The 27,433-nt window shown below is 36.9% G+C and overlaps 1 protein-coding gene across 2 annotated transcripts in view; it reads right to left on the reverse strand.

Moving 5' to 3' along the window:
* CUL1 (cullin 1) overlaps positions 1-27,433 on the reverse strand; it is a 51,999-nt gene that overhangs the window by 15,235 nt on the left and 9,331 nt on the right. For both annotated transcript variants that reach the window (XM_063157990.1, XM_063157987.1), the window contains exons 2-8: positions 21,485-21,777; positions 9,106-9,280; positions 8,258-8,425; positions 7,129-7,179; positions 6,124-6,214; positions 5,260-5,423; positions 1,845-2,007 (exon numbers count right to left, since the gene is read on the reverse strand). In XM_063157990.1, the coding sequence (XP_063014060.1) occupies positions 1,845-2,007; positions 5,260-5,423; positions 6,124-6,214; positions 7,129-7,179; positions 8,258-8,425; positions 9,106-9,280; positions 21,485-21,624 (952 nt within the window). In that variant the 5' untranslated portion in view covers positions 21,625-21,777. The remainder of the gene's footprint in view (positions 1-1,844; positions 2,008-5,259; positions 5,424-6,123; positions 6,215-7,128; positions 7,180-8,257; positions 8,426-9,105; positions 9,281-21,484; positions 21,778-27,433) is intronic.

Here is a 27,433-nt window from a genome sequence, read left to right on the forward strand (position 1 = left end):
TGCACAATAGATTAAAAAGTTACAGAACACCAACAGGAGTGGCCTGTAATTTGATAATCTCAAACACAGTTTGCATGGAAGGACCTCAAAACCAGTGCCTTTTCCTTTCAAGAGCAAAACAATAAATATTTTAATAAAGAGCAACCTTTTATTGTAAGTTTAGGATAGTCAAATATAATATGGCTATGCTGGTATATCACAAATTGGAGAATGAACTGATTGCTGTGATTAAAGAGTGAATTATCAGACTGTCACTGAAAATACATTTTCTAATCTTGAAACCTCATGAATCTTAAAAAGGGCAAGGGAACTGCTACAATTTCCATAAGTGAAGCTTGATAACAGAAGAAAAAATATTTTGAAAAAGAAGAGAAAAATTAAGCATTTTAGAGAAAGTCTAGTTAATCTTAGAAATAATCCACATGAAACTCAACCCAAAGATACAGAACTAGACAGTGCCCAAGACACAAGATACTTCTTTTCCTTTTTACTCTGACAAACGTATGGAATTGCATCACTATGGTAAGTGATTGTACTAAGGGTTCACATAACCCATGAGCTTGATAAAGTAGGAGGAAAGAATAAAAGTCTGTGAAGGTGTCCTATGTTCAGAAAAAAATTTTTTGTTCTATTGCTATTTCATTTGTCAAAAGTAATTTATTAAGTCATTTCACAAACCAACATCCATTAAAATCTCTTCTAACTATGGAGTAAATATTTATAAATACAAACAACATCTGACTCAAATACTAGTACAGATTATTTACATTTGAATCAGCTAACTTCTGACCTACTAATCATGCTCAATTGCCCTTTTTGATTTCAAAGCATCTTTTCATTATCAACATGACTATTATAGATAGTAATAATTTGTAGTTGATATTTTAAGAACAATATACAATGAGACAGAGTCATAGTTACAATTTAAAACTCTCAAATGAACAATTTTATCGTTAGTAACTTAACCACAGCATCTCTTTCATTCTGTCCCTTTCAGAAGAGCTATACTGCCATACTCAGACTTGAAATACAGATTTAATTAGTTCCCCAACTGGGAAATCAGAATCATGATTCATCCTTATCGTCTGCATGATCCACAGGAATTAGTTCTGGCTGTTATTTTGTGCTCTCTATAAACTCCTGAAGAAACTAATACAAACCAACACAACTGACAATTCCTTAGAGATACCTAAACTCTGATAATCTTCACTTATTTCAGAGGAAATGTTGAAGAAGTCCTTATTCTATGTGTTCTCTATGACAATATATAAGAATCATTTTCACAGCCAAAATTAACTCATCAATTAATAATTTACACTCTTTCCTTGTGCTCTATATGCAATATTATGTATTTTATATATATTCTATTTTAAAAGCTACTTATTTGCATCTCTTCCTCTTTTAACATTTCTGATACATACTTCTGAACATTTTGGATTTTAAAATTCTCAGTGCTGACTCAGGAAGATCCACAGATTAAACTGAAAGAGCTGGAAAGAGCACTAGTCTGTTTTTCACCTCCCACCTCTCCCACACAAGATTCAGCTCCTGCTGGAAAAATGGCTCAAGTGCTCTTGAAACTATTCCAGCTACGTTAAGAGAAATCAAACTGTTTGATTGTGCTGTTCTGCTTTAATATCTGGGATTGGGGTAGGGTCCTTGAAGCAGTATCATCAGCCATCCTGATTTCATTAAAACCTGCTTGTCCATCAGTTTAGTGACTATCTTCCCTCCTAATCTAATTCCTGAACACAAGACATTTAGCTAGCACCAGATTTTACATTATTCACAATTCATCAGGGAGGAGAGCTCTAAGCCTAAAGCCAGCGTTTGAAACTCCTTACCTTCATTTTTGTCAGCGTCCAACAAATTCTGAAACTCTGTATGAAATATCTCCAGATGTTTTTCGATGAGTACTTGCTCACACTTTCGTGCTAACTCATCTTGTGTGCTCTCATGGAGATATACCTGAACTCTACGCTGCTCCTCAAGAAGGCGAGCTTCAGCCTACGGAAACACAGAGATAAACATGAAACCTACAGGGAAGGCAGAACATGAATCCAACAGCAGAAAACAGAAAACAGGTGACTGTTCAGTCAATTCTTCTAGAAAACAACAACAAGAAGCAAACTTCTCTCTAGACTGGTGTTTTGAACCATCTACTTTAGCAGTTATTTTTCCAGGAATCATAATATACATTTGGAATCGATGTTTATGTTGATGAAAATACAATGTGCTGTTTAAATAGTGGGGGAGAATCACAGCAAAACTGTTTTCCTCTTGCTCGTGAATAAGGAGTTTACAGATGGAAATCTGCTGTCAGAAAAAGAGAAAGCCTCTGACATGAGATGCTGGCAGTTTCAGGATCAGCAAGCTCTCCAGCTACAGAGGTAGTTTTGTTTAAGACAAACATGAATGTATTTCACGGCTCCACAAAACTAAAAGGCAGGAAACTACAATTTAACATTATGCCCATGACAAATTTATTTGAATAGCCTCATCTACATTCTTACACAGAAAAGCTTCCCAATAAACTACAGTCATTTAAATTATACTTGCATTTAATTTGGCATATGAAATGCTACATATGCGTATCTTCCTGGCAAACTAAAATTCTAAATGTCACTCAAGGAACAGAACTTATACTGAAATGTAAAATTGAAATTGTTTACATAACAGTTACCTCTATTTAATTTGCAAAAGTGTTAAGGATTCACATTACAAACTATTTGTAACTGCAGCACATTATTAGGGATAAAGGGTGTATGCCTTCTTATCAGCCTGAATTATTTAAATTAACAACATCATCAAGAAAATGGAATTAAGTTAATTCATTGTCTTAATATGCCAGAGTAACAAGTAAGCATGAAAGACCATATTCTGGACAATAAAAAAGGAACAGCTACACTGCAAGTGCACTGCACCATGCATAGACAGCTTTAAATCATCTAAGTCACTGTTAGCTTCACTTGTTCTGCAATGATTTTACACTTAGGTCTTGTGAAATGGTCCTGGATTACTGTTTCCTAGAACTAAACCAGTACTGATCAAAAAATAGGAAATGAAATCAGTAACTTGAGAAGGGATACAAGCTCCAGCTCCAGAGTACTTGCCAGTTTCTTACCAGTAAGGAATAACAACTTCCTTACTTAGAGGAAATAGCAGCAAATCTTTCTTATGAACACTGGAACTACTTAGCCTGTATTTAACCAATTCTGTATTTCTGTAGTTCAGGAAATTCCACCACTTCTGATGCTGCTTCTTAAAATATCCTTACACTTTCGCTTTTAATGTTAACAGTCAACTCTCATTGTGAGCTCTTCTATGAAAAGAAATATTTACTCTAACTTCATGTTTCCTTATACACTCTGTTTTATTTGGTGTTTGTATACCTCCATTTTCCTTTTAAAATCACATTTCAGAAACAAGGGAAAAATAATTAGTTCACACAACAATATCTTTACTTGTTTCAACTATAAAGATTAAAAGTTCAGCGGAACACTATATTTCAAGGAACAGTCTTAAAAAATACTGACCTTTTTCCCTACATCACATCAGGCTATGCCAACTTTACTCATGAGTTCTGGCCTGAGAAGAAAAATTCACAATCCTTCTAAACTCAGTAAGTCTGCCTATACAACCACATATGCAAATCCCAGCTCTACTTAAGATTTCATTCATTATTCTACAAGACACTACCACAATTCTCCTGTAACAGGGTAACAGTCATGCTATGCTGGTATGCCCTAGGGTACTCCCAAGGTTTCTTTTTTTTATTTTGCAATGCTATTTATCACCAGACAGAACACAAAGTACAGTGCTCCAGTGAGAATGTCAAGTAAGTGTACTAACAGCAGATTACTCTGTTCACAGTTCATGCTTCCAGCAGATTACTTGTAAGATCTTACAGCCACTAGTGTGTAAGGAGATGCCAAGAGTGCCCAAATGGCTTCTATACATCTCCAATATATTAATTTGAGCAGATACATAAGGCTACATGCTTTCCTGCTGAACAGCTTTCCCCTGCCGTCTGCTAACTTTGTATGTGCTTCCAGCTTCAAGCAAAGTAAATTGCTGTTTTGTGGATTTCTGAAGCCTTGAGGATTGTTTGGGGTACTTATCAGTTATTTCTACTTGCCTGTAATCTCTAGTTCTTGAAATAGCAATGACCTTCAGACAGCTTCCTACTGCCCTGTACCAAGGAAGTCTGGATGAGCCAGTCATTCAGGTTCTGAATGACTGAAATTCCTCTTTATACATATATTAGGATGAAAGTTAAAACAAGAACTTGAAAGGGAAGTAGCAAAAAATAATTAATTCAACAACAGAAAAGTAAACATAGGTTGATCTGGTAATTATTGGGAAACTACTAAAGGCATAATTCCTTTTACTGTGTTATTTCTAGGACCTCCCCTCCAATCTTTTTTTTTTTTCTTTCTTTTTGGGTAATTGACTTTAATGCCAAGAGTTAAGAAAGGATGTGTTCTGTGGTAAAAAGCATTACGCAAAGAATATTGCAGGGAGGGATGTGTACCTGCACATTACATACTTGAAAAGTTCTCTTATTTTTTAACTAAACTGAAAGGGAATAAAATAGCAGCAATTCAGAAAGTGAAGAAAAGTACTGGGAATAAAATACATGAAGCAGCACTTGTCCAAGGTGGAAGATGACCTATCTACTACCGGGTCAGTAGGACTGACCTAATAACCTGGCCAGAAATAGCCAATGTTTATCCTGCTTGCCCTTAGTTACCCTGTCTGGGATCCCCAAAACTAGAGACAAGTTAAGAATTTAAATCTGGCCTCTGTTGATGAGAAGTACTTTGTAGGGGTTCATGACACTAAAATATTCTGAGAGAATTAAAGTTAATTAATGATGTATTTCCTTAGCCAGCTTGCTCAGGAAGGTACTTCAATAAAAGTGTCAACACCCTGTTCCTTGTACAGGAATGGTAAACTTGTGGTATTAAAGCAGAATTATTGTTTTGGTGTCTTGAAGTCTAAAAAAATCTGAAATTATTTTAACTTAATCTTCTGTTTTGACTGTTCAGAAAGTTCCACTGAAAGGTGGTAAGGAGACAAACTTCAGACCAGATAAACAGAGAAGCAACCCACTACAGGGAAAATTAGCTGTTTCTGTAAAATAACCATCATTTTAACAAACTGACAATAAAAGCCTAGAATTTATATTCCTTTGCCTCTAAAAAAAATCTGTATCCAGAAAAATAAAAAAATCACAAAGCAGATTAAGTAATTTACCTTCTTCATGTACTCTGTGACTGGGTTCTGTTGCAAGAATTCAGTACTTTCTCGTGTATAAAATCTCTCTGTGTCAGCAAGAAACTGAGATTCAAAGGATTCTTTATAGACAGTTAATGTAGGTCCTTTTGCAAATGCATCATCTTCATTCAGCCCCAGTTCCACTAAAGGAAAAAAACACAATCAAACAAAAAAGACCAAGAAATAAAAAAATTGGTTGTTATGAAGTGGTCTCCTGCAAATAAACAAGGACACTCCTAACTTAGATAAAAGCAATCAATTGGGACTGCATCAGCCACCAAAAAAGTACATTGATTTTGCATTTTAAAACTATCAGCACAAGACATTACTAATGTTAACTACACTTTTAGATACATTTCTTAAATGTAGGATTGTAGGGTTTGGAAAACTTCATCATTTCAAATACTAGTTCAAATTCTCCTTTCATTTTTCCCTCTTATGAGTTCCAGATTACATGCTTTTGCTTTTATTGATGAAACTAGTCAGTAATTTGGATGGCAATGCTCTCAGTATTATACAAAAGGGAAAAAGCAACCCCACTCTGCTATGCAAACTACCATCCTTCCCCACTTCCAGATTTAGCTCCTTAATAACTGATCTGTAAATGATGAACACTCTTGTCTATCAGTTGCACTCTCAAGTTTCACAAATACAGTATAATCATCTGTTATGGTATAAAGTATCAGTCAAATGTGAAGTTAAACAATACAGAACTGCATTTACATTACTGTAAAAAAATCTTTACTGGACATATGAAGAGGTGGGATATTCTGGGCTCTGATAAGGTACACAAATTTATTTATTTTTAAGAAAGTAACAGAATCTTAAAGAAATCACATTTACCATAAGATTGTACAACTCCACTGATCAGCCTTGTATTGATAGTTTCACCATTTCTTTCCTTTTCAATCAATTTCAACACTGCATTTGTTACCTTAGAAAACAGGGATTAAAAGTTAAGTCAAGCACAGAGAAAGCAGCTGGTAGATCAAGCACCATACTTAATTAGGAGTCTATTTCCATATTCAAGAAAAGTCAAGTACCTTGAGAACAACATTTAAGTGAACATAAAGTTCCTAGAGAGAATGATACTCCTTTAAGTTATACAACATAATTACAGTCTGATTAGTGGTAAGGTGTAGATGTATATTAAAGTTGCTTAGTATTCTTTTTCTTTAATTTCAAAAGAACACCTTCAAAGCCAAACTTCTCTTTTTGTTTATATGTGAAATACAAAACACTGTAGCAAGACCTGAGCTAACCACCTGTTCTTTGGACAAATAATCTGCTGCAACCACTTCATCATGAACTACTGATAAGAAGTGAAATCAACCTACACATGTACCTAAGAATTGTGATGGAATGCCTTGTTTTGTATTGTGCTGATTCACTAATTTTAAACACTTAGCTGACCTGAGGCTCCCAGGCATCAGTGTAAATTTAACAATTCACAGTAAAATCCCAGCCTGTCCCTATTTGCTCCCATCCAATCTTGACTCCCAAACCTTAAGACATGACTGTCATCAGCCTGTACTCCTGCCTAGCTTAGTACCACTGAAATGGCTACTTCAAGTCCCCTTAGCTTTAAAAAAAAAAAGCCAAGGGTCCTCTCAGCAGAGAGATAACAGAATAGTCTTGGTATCAAGGTTCAATCACATACACAAAGGCTTATTCCTTCAAATATCTATCTTTTTTTAATATTACAAAGGAGAAGCAGAAGGCGCCATTTTATTTTCCAGGTCTGTGCACGCCCCCATCCCCCCAGGCTCCCTGAAGCAGTTACTTACAATATATGAAATTAACCCTATAAAATAACACTATAGTTGTAATATATTAATATACACATACCTGCTTATTTAATGGCCTGAATAAACAGTCTCTCCAGGTCACCAAGGCAAGCTAGAAGTAAAAGAAGGGAGAAGGAAGATGGAATGAAGAAAATATTTACATATACACATATACATGTAGGGTAATTCCCTTTAAGGAAAGCTGGTGTAGTATGCAAACTAATGAGAACTTCTAACACTCTATTTTGGCACACACATTTCTCAAGCAATGAGACTGTTTCATGTTAAAATTACAACTGGGTTTACCACTACCTTTACTATGTTGTTCCTTTTTCTAGCAGAGGATCCACTGCCAGCTCTGGAAACTAACAAAATCCACTTTGAGTGATTTTGAAAACACACAGCTTTTTTTGTTGGCAGTTTCCAAGCTGACATAGTCCCTTAGCATTAGGCTACTAAAGTCAAGAGGAAAGGAAGTAAGGATATAAACTGTTTTTCTACCATATGCAGAATTACGAAGTGAAGCAGGAAAATAGAACAGCACTTTCCTAATGCTTTACCAGTAAGGACAATAATTATCCTATATTTTAAAAAAAATCTTTTAGTTATCTGGGATACAGAAGTACTGTTAAGTTCTTATTTATATTACTTCACACTGCAAAAAAATTATCAAGATCACATATCAATCTTTCAGAACTGCACCAAAATAACTTACACTACAAACCAAATGTTGTCTGAATCTTAGCAGCTTGGATGCAAAAAAATTTGTAGAAATGTCTTGAATTCAAAAAAAAAATTATTTACTGCTTCATTTGGAGTTTGAAAAGCTTAGCTGAATTTTAAGTGGGATGACAAGGCCATGCTGAGGCACACAGATAACACCAAGCAGCAAATTCAGACATTTCAAGCATTCAGACAACCCTCAACAGTCTACTGCTGAAGTTCCAATACATACAGGCAGATTAAACATAAAAATAATACAAGGCAGATCAAACATCTCACAGATGCAGACATTGGAATTTTTACAAATATACTGAGGTAGGAGTAGGGAAAGAAGGGAGAATGCCACCTGGTCCACTTCTACAGAATGTCTATGAACCTCCTACAAGATTCAAGGAGTGATCTATAGAATGATAATGCAAACATGGCAGATGGAATGGACAAATCACTCAGTTCAAAAAGCTACTTACTGAATAAATTTCATATATTCCTTTACGACCTTCATCACACTCACGACGAACCCAATGTCGATTGAGGTAGGCACATATCCCATTCAATACTTTGCTTGAAAACCTATAATCTTCCCACTGTTGAGTGTAGAATTTCAGCACACTCTCATCCATCAAATCTTCACCATCCTGAAATGACAAGTTTGTCAGTGCTGTTGTGTCATTTTAAGCTACAACCAAGACATATCAGGGTATACAAACCGACTCTGTAATAAACCCACACCATGCAATGTATTTACAGGAAACACACTGCTAATACATTTAGTTCTACATTAGTAAAGCACAAAGCCAGTATGAGATTTTGAAATTAAAAGGCTGGGAAAAAAATGCATAGCACAGATGAAGCTCCAGAAGACACCCATGTCCCTCTGGATGCAAGACAACATACAGCTCTATTAGTAGTTTATTTATTAAACTAAAATAAAGGCTACCATCACACATTTTCAACATGACACGCACCCATTTTTTCAGCATTCCTAATATGCTGGTTAATTGCTTGGAAAGCCTAGCTATTCTTGTTCAAGTGCAGGACAGCTTCAGATGTCATGTAACATTACTTCCATAAAACACAGGAATATTGTTTTGGCTTGAAGAGGAAAAGCAGCTCACAGGTGCAAGCTTAGGGACTGATCTATGTCTGAGGTAAGGCCAACAAAACATCCTAATGGCTACGGAGACAAAAGCACCTTTTAAGATAATTCAGTTTACTTCCAGTGGCTGCATACACCTCTAGTCTTATTGATATAGCTTTTCTTCTCACCCCAGTTCATGTTACTACAAGTGCAGATCGATCTCATACCCCATCTTACCTTAAGGAGATTAGTCAAGTAGTTCTTCAGAAATTCTTTTAGCCGTTTGTACAATTCCAAGCCAACAAACTGAGCACCTCCAGGTGTCTGGCCCTTTTTTGATTTAGAAGGAGGTACTCCAGCTCCCCGTGCTTGATTAGATTGGTGTACACTGGTACAGTAGTTATAAACATGACTGACAGGAAAGTTAAGGAATACATTTGCCATCATAAGGTTAAAAATAAAATTAAAAACCAATGCTAATTTTAATAAGCTATTATTTATACAACTGTGGATTACTTAAACATAATGCATTACAAGATGCACTAGCCTACATCAAATCAAATCACAGCTAAGAAAATTAAGTAATTTTCAGCAGAATTATCTGCAGAAAAATTCTGTCAGACTGAGAGCACTGCAAGTACTGATCCCAACATTAAATTAATTTAACGCTTACTTAACAAGACCATCAAGAAAACAAAGCAGTGGAATTTGCTGATAAGATTATTTAAATGGAGTTTATTTGATCTACTATATTGGTCTTCTATAAATACATAAGCTTTCATTTGAACTGAAAGCAATTTCAATACTAGCCTCAAGCAACTCTCAGTAGTTGAAAACACAAGAGAATACTTTTGCATTCTTTCAAATACTAGTCTCTGTAAAAGATTTGGCCACTTAAGATTGGCACACAGGACGAACCTGGAAAACAGTAATGGTGAGACACACACATTTAAATGCACACCATAAAATGACAGTAACTAAAACCCAATTATAGGCTACAAGCTAATCCCAAAATTTTAGTGTAAAATCATAGTTATAGAATTGTTTAGATCAGAAAAGACTTCTGAGTCCAACCATTAATATAGCACCACCAAGTCCACCACTAAGCCTTTTCCCTAATCACTTTATATACCTCCAGAGACACTGATTCCACCACCTATCTGGGCACATCATTCCAATGCAGGACAACACTTACAGTAAAGAAAGTTTTCCTAATATCCAATCTACATCTCCTCTGATGCAACTTAGGGCCATTTCCTCTTGTTCTGTTGCTTATTACATGGGTGAAGGGCATGACCCTCACCTTGCTACAGCCTCCTTGCAGGTAGTTGTAGAGAGCAACGAGGTCCCTCCGAGCCTCCTTTTCTCCAGGCTAAACACCCCCAGCTCCCTCAGCCACTCCTCATCAGCCTTGAGTTCCAGACCCTCCCCCACCTCTGTTGCCCTTCTCCAAACGCACTCCAGCCCCTCAATGTCCTTCTTGTTGGGAGAAGCCCAGAACTGGACACTGGATTCGAGGTGCTAAGTATAGCAGGACCATCACTGCCCTGGTGCTGCTGGCCACACTATTGCTGATACAGGCCAGGATGCCATTGGCCTTTTTGGCCACCTGGGTGCATGCTGGCTCATGTTCACAGCTGGTAGAGCAGCACCCCCAGGTCCTTTTCCATGGGGCAGCTTTGCAGCCACTCTTCCCCCAAGCTGCAGCACTGCCTGGGTTGTGGTTGAAGTGCAGGACCCAGCACTTGGCTTTGCTGAACCTCGTACCTCGGGCCTCAGCTCACTGGTCCTGCCTCTTTGGGCACCCTTGCAGAGCAGATCCCCCACACACTCCAGCAGATCAGCACCCTCAGCCAAGCCTGTGTGCCTTGCCAAACCACTGAGGGTGCACTTGATCCCCTTGTCTCAGGCACTGCTGAACAGAACTGGCTCCAGCCCTTGGAAAGAAGGCTTGTGACTGGCTGCCTTGCTGCATGCATTCGTACAAATGCACTTGGTTGGCCTGTTGATTCCACCATCTTTTTTTTTGGCTAGAAGCCCTAATTCCTATGTGACCAGGTGATTCTGTGGTTTCTAACACAGGGTACCTGTTTTCCTTGCTGCCACGCGGATCTCCATTGCTTACCTCCACTGAGATATCAGACTGAAGGACCTCACTAGCATACCATCCCTCAAACACTGGCATGCTGCCTCCCTGTTTTATCCCTTTTCCTTTTCAAACCTCTCTACAGAAGACCTGGTAACTCTGGTACCTGCAAAGATACATTTCCCTTTTTGAGACAGGTGTACAATGTCTGTCACGAGCAGGTCTGATGTCATATAAACCCAGCACTAGGTTGTTTAAAAAAAAAATAAAATTGCCACTGACACCAGGCTCAGAGCCAAGTATTGATCTGCCAGCTCTTCCTGTTTATTCCTTCATCATTTCTTGGAACTAGAAAGAGAAAGATGTGAAAACTACTTCAGCTTCTGATCTCTTAACCTGAAGTCTCTTCATTACCTTTAGAGTTCTTGTTGCAACTTCACTGCTGTCTATCTGAAAAGTCTGAGAATTGTCCCAGGGTAGGAAGTCTGCTCTTTACATCTTTAAGCCAGGTATCAGAGATGCAGAAGATGACCCTAGCAAGTGGCAGCAATATTTTCTCCTCTTATACTACTACAGTCTGGCAGACTTCTTGTAACTGTTAATGTAACATTTCAAGAACACATTCTGTTCTCTGATCTAAAAGACTCAAATATTCAGGATTCTTCCAAAGTAGTAAGTGGAAGTCATATTGTCCCAAACACTTCAAATAAGAAGGCACCCTTAAAGAAGCTGCATTCTACAAGCAAGCAAAATAAACCAGCTAAGTACCACCTGAACTCAATGAGAACTCAGATCTGACAAAAAAAATCACCCTAGTGACTCACACAAACAACAATCAGCCAAAAGGAATAAAGCTACTGAGCACTCACTCTTCTACTGCCAGTCCAAGGACAGGCTTTTGAGTCACATCCTTGTTAGAAAACACTGTATTAACCAATCCAGAATGTTTAATTTGGTTTTGTGCTTTCACTAGGTTGGAAAAGACCTTCAAGATCCAGTCCTACCCATGTCCTAACACCTCAACTAAACCATGGCACCCAATACCACATCCAGGAATGGTGACCCCACCACCACGCAGCTTTAACCACTAGACAGGTTTTCTCCATAGCACACCATGAACTAGGAAATTCATATGTTGCAGAGACTTGACTTTTATCTTTCCCTTCACAAAGCCCAGCACAATAAAATGGCAAGACATCAGCATAAATAAATATCAAGAAAATGATAAACCACAAATATATGATGCATTATAGTTATTATAAACAGATTTGCTTCTAAGTGGTAAAGCTCAAGAATTGTCTCCAAATATCCAGTTAACTTCCTTGCAATAATTTTATAAAACACTTCATAGACAAAACACACCCTTAAACTGGGTTTAATGATCAGAGTATCCTGCATGCCTCCAGGAACAAAGCTCAGGGTCTTCACATCAAACTACATGGAAAGCATGCTCACAGTCTGTATTTACATGCTTGTTTAGAAAGTCATTGCATTCTGTGCAAAGAAGTAATGCTCTTTGCCTAAGATTAACCCTTTTTGAAAATATACAGTGTATGTTTATTTCTTATCTGTTACCTCATCCAGATGCCAACTAAGTAAATTTCTCACTATGTCAACCAACAACATAAAGACTTCATTTGTATTGAATTGAAGCAATTGAACTTTTAATCAGCCTCTTATCTCTATCAGCCACTAATTTCCTGGACATTAATGATTTCTTCCACCTTCTAATGATTTGTTTGGTCAAATTCCCTGGCACTGCTGCTACTTTTACTATCTACACTTTGATTTCAGAATTCTCTGTTCAAGTGAAGAACAAGACACAGCACAACCATTTTCGTCTAGATATGCAACTTACTTTCTTGCCACAAACAAGAAAAGCAGGTTTCCCCGACAGGTTAATTTTAAAATAGCTAATACATAAATTTCTCTAAATTGTTTATGGAAAACCTCTCCTGATACTAGGAAATTAGGGCTGATTCATAAATACCCCCTTGACAGTCCTGTCATCTCCTTCCCCTCTCTTATCCCAAATGGCTTTGAGCAAGCCTGAAAATAGGAAGACTGTCCAGATGAAGGGTAATTCTTGCAGTTTTGAGAGTACTGCCTGACAAAAACATTTTATTCATCTCTACAAACAATCAAAACAGCCTTCAAAAAAATAAAAGGCCAAGATTAGAATACATAAGCCTTTTTCTTACCCTATATATTTTACTGTTAAACCCAGGATTCATTGTAAAGTAAACACAAAGACTGAGACCTTTTGTCCATGTCTGACAGTAATCACCTCAGAGCTGCAACAAAAGTAATTCCAGTAATGCTCATCTTTACCTTTTATTCTGGCTTGAGATTTGCTAGCCAAAGGGCCCAAGACAGCACTGTTGAAGTGCTCTAGTTTCATTGTTCCATACAAGTCAAACTGAAGTTAGTTTGCAAGTGTAACTCTTTGACATATTCTACATAAAGCATGCTCTCTCACACTTTGTTTACAATCTGTCCCCCCATCTGCTAGAGCCAGCAACTGACAGAAAGACTGACATATTCAAAACAAAATCAGATTTGTGCTGCTTACAGCAAAGTGTATGACAGTCCATCTGAGAATCACAAGGGGAATGCTATGAAAAGAATTCCTAGCTGCAGAAAGCAAAATAAATCCCTCAATGCATGGTGGGCTGGAAGCTACATACATACGCAAACAGCTACCAGGAAACATTTTTGAGGGTGTTTGCACTATTCTGTATGGCAATTTGCATACCATAACAAGCAGAGAACTTAATTCATCAATAGAAAATTTTGAACCAGAGTGAAGCTGTGCTGATCCTCAAGCTTCAGGCTGCTAAACTTCAGATTTGGCCCAGCAGACAAACCACCTACAGGAGGAAGAGATCAACATCAATTTCCTCTAACCTCTACATCTTCCATATAGTGAAGGAGAAATTTAATTTAGTTGTCTAAAATAAATTTGAGGTAGAAAACTGCAAGAAAGTTTATAAAATAATTCAGCATTGTGCTGTTGCAAGATGAAAAATCTTTTTCAGAACTTTATTCTCCTCCAAAAGGCTTCAAAACAAAATATAGCCAAAGACAAATTAATTTTACTACCTCTGTCACCAATATAATTTACACTACTTTTGACAGCCTTGGCTCAGTTTCTAAAGATAGGCAACAGGAAAAAAAAATCCCGTGCTGCCACACCCTAATGGATTTAAGGCCTTGTACCAGATCACTTCCACTGGAGGAAAGGGTCCTGACACACAAGCCAGCTGGAGGGCTTCCTTGCCACCTGGTTTCCAGCAGCATGGGGGCTCATGCAGGCAGGCAGTCATGAGGACTGGGGAAGGAACCAACACTACAGCCAGTGCTGGTCCCTCGCCCCAGACCCTTTGGTGAGCAGATCTGAACTGCTGTGCCCACACTGGGGAAGTGAAACAGGCTCTTTCAGCAGCACTGCATACATTTTTTGAGCAAGTATACCAACAAAACACAAGCTAGAGCATGCCATGGTCAATTCTAATCTACCCTCTCCTCTCAAAAAGTACCAAAATAATCCATACAGGTTTTATACTCTGAAAGCAATTGCAAACCAAAATTATATAAGAAAAATTATCAGTTGTGTGATTCAACAGACAACAAGAAAGCACTCAGACACTACAATGATGAGTATACATCATTCAGTTTTGCATAAATCTTGTAGTTTTTAAAAGAAAATAGTTCTGCTGAGGTACTAACTGGTTCATCTTTCACCAGCACAGCCAGACCCTCAGAGTTCTTTAATTTTGCTACGAAAAATTAACATAACTGGAAGAAGTGTGAGGGACAGGTATGTAAAATTAAAGGAACTGAAAGGGAAGCAGAATTAACAGAACACAGCAGAAAACTACAGCGCAGAGATGCCCACAATAACACAAGCCAAACAACTGTCCAATCACAATTTCTCTCATTACTTCTAGTCTCTTTATTACAAAGATCAGTTTTAGGCATAAATTTGCTATTTCCCAGACCTTAAGCAGAAATTAATTTCAGGCTCAGTAGCTGGCCTGAAGGACTAAATAGAGATTAATTCCACTTTTGTAAAAAATCTGTATTTTCCTAGATTACACCAAAGGCATGTAAGAACATCAGATAGAGAACTACTGCAAACACTGACAGGAAAATTGCTAGGGATGGCTACAGAAGCTTTGTATTATTGTAGAACCACTTCTAATACAAACAACACAGCTTAATATATTTACTAAAGAACAGCTTTACATATTTTCTTCAAAATTAAAGCCATTCAAGTCCTGTTGAAATCCAGAAGTTTAGGCTGGACATAAGAGGAGAGAAGCTAAGAGAAGTAGAACATGCCTACATGAATATAATGTTTTGTGAGTCAAACTGATGAAGGAAATTTACATGAGTTTTTGAAATTATAAGGTTGTAAAAAACCAATCACTTTTCAGAACAAGTGCTTTGAACACTCACTTTAGCTTTGTGAGGAGCAGCAGTAAAACAAGCACCCCAGAAACCTTCATTCTTTCCAGGGAGGTATCAGAAAGAGATTTTATCTATGTTCAGCTCATCATCCAGTAAATAAGGGTTACCCTCACAGCACAATTCAGACAAAGCTAACAAAATTAAGAGCTTGTATCCAACCCCACACATTTACCACTTGTGATTAAGTTTCAATTGATATATTTTGATACATTGATACATTTAAGTCTTTAGATTTGATACAACTCTCAGCTAAATCACTCCATTTTAGACAACCCATTTTACTCAGGGAAGGACTGAGGCAAGACATTGAGAAGCTATTACAGCATCAGCCATGCAGCTGCTATGAAAATCCAGGCATAACTCAGCTCAAACAGGTTTCTACAAGTCTGAGATCAGAGACACTTTCAGCAAAAGCCATCTGAAGACTAATAGATAACTTCTTGTTTCTCTCTCCACAGCATAAACTCAAGTGCATCACAGAGAAGTGCTGAGTTACAAGGAAAACACAAAATTTCAAAGCCAAATGCAAAAACAAAGTGTACAGTTTTTATGCCAGGGAGTGTATGAACCTCCATAACTGAGGCTGCTTTTAAATTTCTTTCTTTGCATTGACAGAGGTTGGTTCTGAACAGAATATTATTGGTTACTATAAAAAGCAAGTAGAACAGCAAGCAGTCATTGTGGAAGAGTGCATAAAGAAAGGGAACGATTGCACAAATATAAACATATTCTGCCCTTCTTTCAAACTGAAGATGCAATCTTTTGAAATACACACAAATGCATACAATTACATGTACCTTTCCACACAAGAAAAGGTCTATTATGTACCCTTTGAACATGCCAACAAATACATTTACTTCTGCCTTCGTGTTTCACACAAGCACTAACTGGAACATGAGAAGTCCTGTGAAATGGGATATTGAATATATGCAGGACTAATACTAGCAGACAGAAGAGGCTGCCTCCATGTATCCAAAGTGACCTTAGACAATTTGACCTTGAAGTGAAAGGATGGCTTAGAGTGATTGAATCTTAAGAGAAACCAGAACAGTATCTGAGATGTAAATGAGAAGTGCATGCCCTAACACCTCAGTATCTGTTCTGCATAGAAAGAGCATAATAATCTGCGTAGAAAGAAAAAACAAGAACATACCGCGCTGCCTGGTAACAACAGATTCATGTGATTACAAAATGAAATATTTTCACAGTTTTAATATGCATCTGCTGATCTAAAATCCTACTAAAATACAGGAATTCAACAAGGAAAAAAGATTGCAATAGAAGCAACTACAAAAGCTCTTGGCAAAGGATGCCAGGAAAAGGGCTTAATGGTTTTGCTTTTTTCTTGGTCAACATATACTACTAGTGTTGAATCTACTCACAGGGAGAAAAAAAAGTTGAATATATTTACACTTTCTATTTTATGAACAGACAGATTATCCTGAGTCATCTGGTATTTTTGAAGTGCAAGCACACTACACTTTATTTAATGTTCAACACAGTATTTTCCTATATCAGTTGCTAATATGTGAGGAAAAAAAATCCCATTTTATAAAATTATTACAGTAACCTTTTCTGATATACAATTACTTACATTTGATCCAATAGTTATTCAGTAGCCACTGCTTTGTTAAAATAAGTGAACAAAATTGAATCAAAATAAGCAACAATTTTTCATAAAATAATGAAATGTGACAGAACAGCATAGCCTTTACTTATCCTTGACAAACTTCAACTCATTATTTTGAAAATATTTACAAATGAGGGCTAATAATATAAGAAACACATTTTTAAGATCCAATTTATATTTAAGATCCAATTTATTTGTAAGACTTGAGCAAATTTTAAGTCATAATAAATTCAGTCATTTTCTTCAAATTTCCACGTAAGACCTATAAGATAATGATGCCAATCAACTACTCAAAGGTAATCTAGGAACCTGTTGAAATCAGTAGTGTAATTTTATGTCTGTAACATTGAAAGACCTTGAAAGCCAATCTAAACATTGCAACTTATATCTTAGTTGAACAACCACATCATACCTTCCACAGTATTATGAACTCTTCTTATCAATGACAACATTTTAAGATATCCTCATGCAGATATAAATCTCATCTGTTGTAAATTAATAACAACTGGACTCTTTAAACTCATCTTATTTTTCTCAAATTTTCTTTAAATATTAAATTTGGACAAAAAGATTAATCTGTTCTGTATGGGCATAAATTAAGTAGATTGTTTAAAAGAATCCCTAAAAATGCTTCTCAGGTTATGTTTTGTAAATCAGGGCAGTGAAAGCGTGAGTTTATGTTAAATATTTGGCATCTCAAAGAGTCCACACGTACTAGAGAGAAGCACACCACTAACCTTTCCATTCACCAATGCTATCTGAAAATTGTTGATGTGTGCTTCTGAACAAAAGTAAGTATTATAGCAAAGTTACTCAGCTCTTTGTCTAAGTCACTGTGAAAAATTATACTACTTTGATACAGTGCAGCAAGGTTTTCTGTCATTTTAGTACCTGGCCTGAGAATCTTCTTAAGATAACATAAAACAAGAAAAGGAACAAACCCTTTCATTCTCTCCATTGAGTTTCAATGCAAATGTCCAGCAAACCCTCATTCATTCTCTCATACCATGAGGTTTGAGGAAAATAAATTGCAGGCTCACTATACAATTAGTTTGAAAAATGGACTTCACTTGCTGCCAAAAGAGAAGAAAATAGCACAAGATGTATGAATATTTTATCACTGCCAAATGGAGTTAAGAAGAGGTGGCTATAAAGACAAGTGACCTACAGCACTATAAATAAGTTGAGTAAGAATAATTCTAGTAAACCAAGTAATAGGTTTTCAACCAACAATTCAAAACAGAAACTCAAAACTTGCTATACAGAAATACAGTTCTCTCTCTACAGTCTCTTACAGACTAATTGAAGTTTCCTCCAAACAGACTAAATGCCACCAGGAGATGTTCTGTAAACACATACCCCTAAAAACTGACTTTTACAAGCAAGTCCTGTGGATCACAGCCTCCAAACTAATAATCACTAAATGGAAAACAGGGTGAATAGGCCCTTCCCTCACAATATTTAGGTCTATTGTTTCTAGAAATTGAGTTAATTTTATTGGCTACTTCTCTTTTTGGCATAAAGTCAATGTTTGACATGTAATTCTGAGCTAGCTTGTAATACTGTTGTCAGATGATGTTAATTACTGTTATAGGAATAACTAGGCTCTTCAGTACTAGAAATTACATAATATCTAGGTAAGGAACAGAAAAACATTTATATTTCATTTTCAAGAATCTCACACATGGGGGGAAAAAAATGAAACACCAAAACAACAAACTGCACAAGAAGGAAATACACGATCATCTGATCTCACAAAAAAAGGTACCTTGCAGTTAAAAGCACAAATAAATCTAAATGACAAGAAGTATGGATGAGGAACTTGGTAACTACCATTCAGAAAAAAAATTTTTCATCACCTCTTCAATATTCAGATCTAAAAAATAATCTTGGAATAATCATCATGTTTCTGCTCCCACTGAAATGAAGGGGGAAAAAACCCACCTTAAGCACAGGCTCCAGCCTGTACTTAAGAGATGAATTTACTGTTTCACAAAGAGACCCTCTGAACAAAGAAAACAAGTGCAGGTGTGACAGAGGTCTGAAATGCTAGAATTGCATAACTATTCTAATTATTTTCCAGAGGGACTTGACCGAGGCACAACAAAATCTTCTACATCTCCAATCAATTTTGATTGAAAATTGATAGCAGATATAGGACTGAATAGGATATAGGACAGATATAGGACTTGCTTATATGCACGGTTCCCCTCTTATAAATTAAAGGGATGAAATGAAATCCACTTCAGGAGGAATATCCTGACAAGAAAAAAAAGGGGGGGGTGGATGGGGAAAGAGAAAGAGGACAAAAGAGGATGAGGAAAGACTAAACTGTCAATTATCAAGACATTCTTGTAAGTACAGCTGATCTTCAGACCAATTACAGCTGCAACTGAAACTCAACTGCAGCTGTTCTGCTTTCCAAACTAAGCTGGTTGATAAGCAAAGCTTCCTGAAATAAACATCTACCCGACTACAAGACTTGCTGTACACAAAGACTGGGCAAATATGTCACAGTTACTGCTTTGAACGGGGTGTAATCTTTTAAGCACAACTTTTGAACACATGTACTTGGTGTAGAATGCGAAATGCATTGCTATCTTCACAGGAGATTAAATACACAGCCTAACCAGTATCAAATATTGTGAGTTATCTAACTATTATGTCAAAAAACTTGGACAAAAATCCAAGCTGACCACCAAAATTACCCCCTAAATTAATTCACTGAAGAAATTAACATAAACAGTCCTTATTTTCGTACCAACAACTCCTCAAAGCAGAAGCAAGGAAGAAATGAGTATCTAATAGAGAGCATATCCTTTTTACAGCTTCATTCTGAGCATCTTTGAGAACATCAGGAGAAGAAAAAAGCCCATGTTTAACCATTAGAGTCAGTACTTAGTCTTCAGCTGTCCTGCTTAACAGAGCTCCTGAACAAGAATATATTAAAGGCACTCAGAAGAAAAAACTCTCAGAGCTTCTACTGCATGTCAAATTTCCATCAGACATTCAACTTTCACAGAGTTGTTTCACTGAGTCAAAACCAACATTGAACCTAGTGCTGCAAGAAATCACTAATTTTAAATCTTAGGAAAAGTACTGACCCTATACAAATGTTATTTCATCTTCCCACTGCTTTTAAAGAAGTATCCTAGAAACACTCAGCAGTCTGCTCAGGGCTTCTCCCACCACAGCCTGGAGCATGGATTCTGCAGGCACAGATAGAAAAGCTTGCACGTTGATGCTAAGACTACATTTTCTACCTCCTTAGAAAGTCCAGGGAACTACAGAATTGACTGGTTTATAGCCTTCAAGCTCCTCTTTTATAAAAGCTCTGTCCTTTCAAAAAAATTATTACAGACTAAAATTTTACATGCTGCAATTCCAAAGCAGGGCCAGCAACAGCTACAGACATTAGTTCAGAATAATAACTTCATTAAAAAAACCCAACTCTAAATACTGATAGAGAAAAGCAGCAGAGCTAAATGATATGAAATGTATTCAGTTATCATTTCTATCAAATGTACAGCAAAGTGTGTAGACCACCACCTTTTTAAGCAGTGCTGACTTTACTGAGAAATACAAACTTACAAGAGTCAAGGCAGAACAAAAGATGCAAAACAAAGGTCATGGAACCCATTTACATGGCACCTTATAGGTGAAATAAAGAATAATTTCCTTTCTAAATGAAGTCCTAAAGTCAAACACCTAAGCTGTAATACAACAAGAGACATATTTCTCCTACATATTGGTTTGAAAAAATCCTTATACACTACCTGACAGAAACAAGTTTCCTACAATCTTCCACACAGTACCTCAGTGCATTTGAACAAGGAGGTTAACCCCCTTCCAGCAGCTTATAACAACAACCAGAATGCATTTTCCAGAGATGCTGGAAAATAACTCCCCAATGCAAGCTAGGAATTAAAGCAAAATCCACTGGTGACATTCTCACTCCAGCTGGAAAATTACATAATCAAGTCAAGAGTAAAGTATTACACAGAGAATGACAATTGAAAAACTTCCAGGTAACTGGACATGATTATCAGTAAGACCTGAAGCCTAATGCCAGAGACTAACAGAAAAACGAAAAGGAATTTCTGTTTTCTTTGTGTGCATTGTGGACTCAAAATTCAACCTAATAATAAAATCTCTTTAAACATGTGCTGTATTAAAGATAACAGTAATCAAACCTGAAATACAGAGGTAGCCTTAATAATTATGGAAGCCAGTTTTCCAGATAACAGAATGTTCCTGCTATTTGCCAGTAATATTAAATAGAAAGGGCCAATCTTCAAAACAAAACCATGCATTCTTAAAAGCCATTAAGTGAAATAGTTATGGAGCAATTTTCTGTCTAAAAAAGTAAAAAGCTATCTGTAATCTACCAGCAGTGAAAGGACCAGCTATCACAGGCACTAGGATACGTGTAGAGTTCCATGTATCTGGATTTTGCCATACTTTGTCTGGTGTAAACCTGTTGAATTCCAGCTCTTAGGTCATCCCATATCTGGTCAAGACCAATCTGTTTAAGTCCATGCGGGTTCTGACTCCTATTCGATGACATTTTGTATTTCCTGTAAAGTCTTCCAGTGCAGCAGCCTGAGCTCTTGTTATTCCTCCATCAGAATCACAAGTCAAGTAACATTATAAACTCAGTTGCAGCAACTCAGCAAGATATTCTTTATGCACAAAAAGTGATGTTTCCCAGGAGGATAACCTGCAATAGGAAAAGAAAACATACACGTTATATGACAGTCTAAATTTATCCACATTAAAGACGCAAAATTTATTATTTCATTGAAATACTGTCGTTTACACAGATGAGAAATCCATCTTGAGATGTGAAATACTAAAACCAAGGAACATAATTTAGCAATTCACCACAAAATGAGACAGTTAGTACCCAGAGTTATCCAAGGGCTGTAGGTACTTAGATCAGTGCAGCTGACAACAAAACTCTAATACTAACAACAAAACATAACAGCAAAAAGCTTTCCAAGCAGCAGACACTATCTACCAGCAAGTGTAAATAGCTCCTCCCCATTCAACAGTAAAACTCCAGTACTTCTGAGCAACTCTGGGTTCTGTGGTAGCTCATTGTTTAGCAAACACCCTTATGGGTATCAAAGATTCACCAGAAGATGCTACAAACAACTTTTACTTCAGTTATCAATAACTCTTCCAATCTTGTACTATTACAGGCAACCTGAAAGCCAAGGCATTTTGGTAGCAGAGAATTTTTCTATCTGGCAAGCATAGGCTTACATTTATTTCTTTGCTATGTAGAAGAACACCACTTCCTTCAATGGCATTTTACCAGCAAGAGAACATACAGTCAATAATGGTGGGAAGAAAGAACTACTAATAGGAGTACACAGAATAAATATTGAATGAATTGTGAATGAAACAATCAGAAAGTAAGAAAATGCACTACTCCCATGAGTTTTAAGTGCACAAATTTCAGGACATAGTGAAATGATGGCTACCAATTCATCAGCCTCATGATATTATGGTGAAGGAACACATTCACCTGGAAAGGTCCACTGAAAACTTCAAGCAGAGATGATCCATTTTTACATAAGTCCCTAAAAATATACAATTGTAATTTTAACACGTCTTATCCTCCAAAGCAACAAAATTAAGAACATATCAGAAAATGACAATGTTAAAAATCAGCCCACAAATAAGAGAGATGTACTAAGGACCAACTTAATCTTACTGGAGTCTTCCCATTCATATAGGGAGCCTGTAATAAAGACGGAGAAAGACTTTTTACTGGTAACTCTAGTTACAGGAGAAGGGTCAATGGTTTTAAATTAAAATAGGGTAGATTCAGAGTGGATATGAGGAGGAAATTCTTAACTGTGAGGGTGGTGGTGAGACATTGGAACAAGCTGCCCAGTAAAGCTGTTGGATGCCTGGTGTTTAAGGCCATGTTGAAAGGAGCTTTGAGCAACCTGATCTAATGGATGGTGTCCCTGCCCAAGACAAGGAGACTAGACTAGATGATTCCTTCCAGCCCAAACCACTCTGTCATTCTGCACCCTAGAGCTCACTGACGGGAATACTCAAACCATAGTGAAACATTATGGCTTTCCATTTTTCTACAGACAATACAACTTTATGATAAATCTGTCATCCAAGGTTCATATGAGCCCTTCCATAATTTCAAGAAAATATAGGCTGAGATCAAATAAACCCTATTATTTGTTCTTAGTCTCTGAGCAGCAGAAAATAAAATATATTCTACAGTTATGTCATAGGTGTTTGTCACAGCCACTTCTAGGCTATTCCATGTTACACTCCAGGCTTTGCAGAGTTTTGAGAATTAAGTATTCTGTTATGCCCTCCCTGACTTCCACCCAGTTATCTGAAGTTCTCTTCTGCATTTTCTCCTGAACCCTAGAAAGACCAACTGAGATAGAGAAATTTTTTTATTTTTTTCGGTCAGTGACTGTCTTACTACAGTAACACAGAGATTACCTATCCTCACAGCCCTTTGCTTTCCCATTACCCATACACATTTCAATCTCCAATCTAAGTAAAACCACTGAGAAGTATTTTTATTATGTGAGTCTCAGCAACAAGTACTGTCTCATTTTAATCTGACATACAACTGATTATGTAGCTAGATTTATTTTTTACAGGGGAAACAGTTACTCAGAGGATTAGGTGGAAAAGCAAGAATTCAATCAATATACATCTTAGAAAACACACACCTAAAATTCAACCCTGCCATTTTTGTTTCTCTAATCACAGCAAGCTAGTTATTAAAGGCATACAACAATCATGCATCATAATGCTGAAGAGCAATCTAGATCATACCTTGCTTGTATTTAACTTCTTTAATTTCTGGAAACCGAACCTGCTGCAGTACTACTGACAATGGACTTTCAGGACTGAGCAACAAAAGCCAGGAAGAACAAAGGTCCATGAGTGGCCATTCACCTCCACTGAGGGAAATATTCTGTGTATGTTACACACCCACAGTCTTGGACTGTGATCCTAAGTCAGCCTTGCAATAAAAGCAAGAAAATGAATTCCATGTCTACAATCCAGGAGAGCAGAAACACTTTGATTTCTTAGATCTGGTACTAAAGGAGACATGGTTCTGAATCTCTAATGCCACAAAACCTGTCGTACATTTAGAATTAACTGCCTGTCACTTGCTTATTAATCTGCCAATACACATTTTGGTGTACCTAACACAAAATACTTAACTGCTGTATAAGAGCTTCTAACAAAAGGCCAACACCTTGCTAGCTAGCAGAAATCATAACCAGCAGATGTTGAGTTTCCCCTTCTATGATGATGGAAATATTTAACTCTCCTCTCTAACTAAACATCTCCTAGTTTTATGTACCCTGGTGCATCTATGAATACTACCTATTCCCAGAATCTTTTCAACTCAAGGTGTTCCTCATTCACCCTCCCTTTCCCCTAAAGGAAACCTCTGTATTTAAGTCAGGATGTAGCTATTAAAAATGCTATGAAAAAGAACTTATTTTTGGGATTTTTTTCACATGCAGTCCACTATATAAAAATATTATTTATAAGTCATAATTCCACTGCAATTGACACTACCTCACTATCCTCTGGTTGGCATTCAATTTGAATTTTGCAAGTAAACACATGAATACAGAATGACAGTACCATCTTGCTAACTTCCTAGACTCAAACAATTTACTTCTTCCAGTTAATTACTACTTAATATTAATCAGAAAGTAGAGCAATAGATGAATAATTCTATAAGCCACTATCAATTTCTTCCAGATTTATTTTATGTTCAAAAAAATAGAAAGGCAATTATTAATATATTACTTTAACAAGAATAGAATTTCAATTGCATATTTATGAAAAGAACTATCCATACTTAGTGGTTAAACTAAACTATGGTATTAAATTTATAGGAAGAGCAGGGGTAACACAAGGCTTTGTTACTTGGCACAGTTGTTATTATACACAAACATCTGATATTCTATTTCACGTGAAAAGTGCTATTATTTGATTCACACACAAAAACCCTTTCCTAGGCCAACAATTCTCTAAGGTCAAATCAAGTCCACAGCACTTATACTGCATCTCTTCACCCAACATCCCAATTGCTACAAAGAGGGAGAAAGAGTTCCTAAGGCAGATTTCTCAGTGCCCAGACTGCACTGCCTGAATTAAAACTTCACCATTAAGTCATGACCTTTAAATCAGTGAGGTCTCTCCCTTGCAAAGTGCTCTTGGCAGGACTGTGCACAAGCTGCTCTTGAACTGACCATCACTGAGCTTTCTGCCCTAACAGATCAGACTTGCTGCTGCCCTGCTTCAAGGATAAAATCAGCTACCTGAGTTGCAACATCCACTCTGCAGCTTTGGACCAGAGAACCCAACCTTCATTATGGCTTCAGGAGCAGCTATATTTGCATGAGAAATATCACCCCTACAATACATGTTTCCAGACAATATATGCACCATTTGATGCAGCAGGATGATAGTGTTCAATGCCAGCCAATCTTTCAACCCTGCACTCAAGTACTGCAATTAAAACAGTCCAAACAAAAGAGGTAACACTTTTGCCAAAACTTTAAAACAGCCTTGAAGGACTTAAATGTTACTCCCACGTTTTCATTACTTAGGGACACACATCATGATAGATAAACATGATATGCAAAGAAATGCATTGCATTAGAAAATACTGGGCTTGTTTTTATTGATAATCTAATAATAGTCTTTTTTAGATATCCCACCTCTTTGGAAAATAATGTGCATGCTGGAAGAGGCCTTCAGGAAAATGTGAAAATTAACCCATCTTTTATCTAAAAAACATAATGGATCCCACCACTTTTCAGCATCCCAAGCCATCTGCTGGAGTAAACACCTGATTTTTACATCCTAACACAACACAACTTTCAGCTTTACAGCCCCAAGGCCTGTGCATCACCTGTTGTTCTCCCACAACCCCTTATTTCTAAATTACATACTTCAAGATAGTTTACTTCAGTAATTACAGATAGAATTTGAACTTGTCAGCTTCTTGCACAGTAAGAACTCAGAGGTTCAGAGCAAGGTTTCCCAGCTGATGCAAGAGCCCAGATAACACTGTTTTAAAGATGCAATAAAGAGGCACAACCTCTAGACTTATTTTATCTCTTGTCTAACTTCATATATGAGGACGTCGAGCAGCAGGAGTTTAAGTGACCAGAGTTAATCCCACTACACCCAAACACATTTGGGAAGAGAAGCAAGTTTCACTAATAAGCTATGGTGGAACAGATGTCACTAAAAATAAGTTTAGAAACTTCATAATGCTGAAGGTTTTGAAGTATCTTGACTTCAGCTGATGTGTTAGCATTATGAGCTCTACACTGTAACATTGCTTAGTTGAGCCATAGTCCTGCATGCAACATTATATAGCACTCCCATTTCTGTCCAGAATTATTTTAGGCCACTAAATATAAAGGCTATGAGCTAGGTAGACAATTTATGCACTTCACATGACACAATTCTTAAAGCAAGACTAGGAACAAGGATAATGTCCTCAGCACTTCACATGCTACAAATGTGTAATTAATCAACATCTTGAGAATTTGCCTATAGCAGACATTTTCACTGTGCCCCCACAAAATGACACTACTGTAAAGAATGGTTATTCTAGAAATCAATACCAGAAGAGAAATACTAGAATACCAGAAGAGAAATACTAGAAATTTTTTCTCCCTTTTCAACAAAGATATTTAATAGACAAATGACAAAAATTACAATGTTCAGTTCCTCCGTATTATTACGAAACACTGAGCTACATGTAGTGTGAAAAGCTTTAGCTCATCTTATTTTCAAGGAAGTTAAATTCAGTTCATTATGAGAAAAACCAGAGATGTATGCATGCACTCATCCCTTCCAAAACTTGTCTTTGGGTGGTAAAAAATTCTGTACAGCACTTAAAAAAAATGCAGCAGCAAGAGTGTGTAATTTGGCAGTAATTTAAGACCAAGTTGTGTAAATTTGGTGTAAATTTTGGGTGGTTAATCCTGTACCTCCCTAATGATGACTTCATTCTGGGCTCCAATGTTCTCCCCACGCCCCCTCCTCTGTGTTTTACAGCTCTGATCAATGATATCTAAAGCACTGTAATTAATACACTCCTACATTACTTCATGTGCCAATGATACAGTTGCCAGCTGAACAAATAAAACAAAGCCTGGACATGTTCTTCACAGCTAGAGAAACTCTAAAATTCAATTTTATGTTCAAATTTAAACACAATATATGTAAGTAACTTGGAATTGCAGTTTTCACACTTTCCTAATTTACTTAAATTATCCATTACTGTCTTCACTAAAAGCCTTTTTAACTCATGTGGTTTATCTGTATGCTTGAACACA

This window comes from Melospiza melodia, chromosome 1 (assembly GCF_035770615.1).
Source record: "Melospiza melodia melodia isolate bMelMel2 chromosome 1, bMelMel2.pri, whole genome shotgun sequence".
Classification (NCBI taxonomy): domain Eukaryota; kingdom Metazoa; phylum Chordata; class Aves; order Passeriformes; family Passerellidae; genus Melospiza; species Melospiza melodia.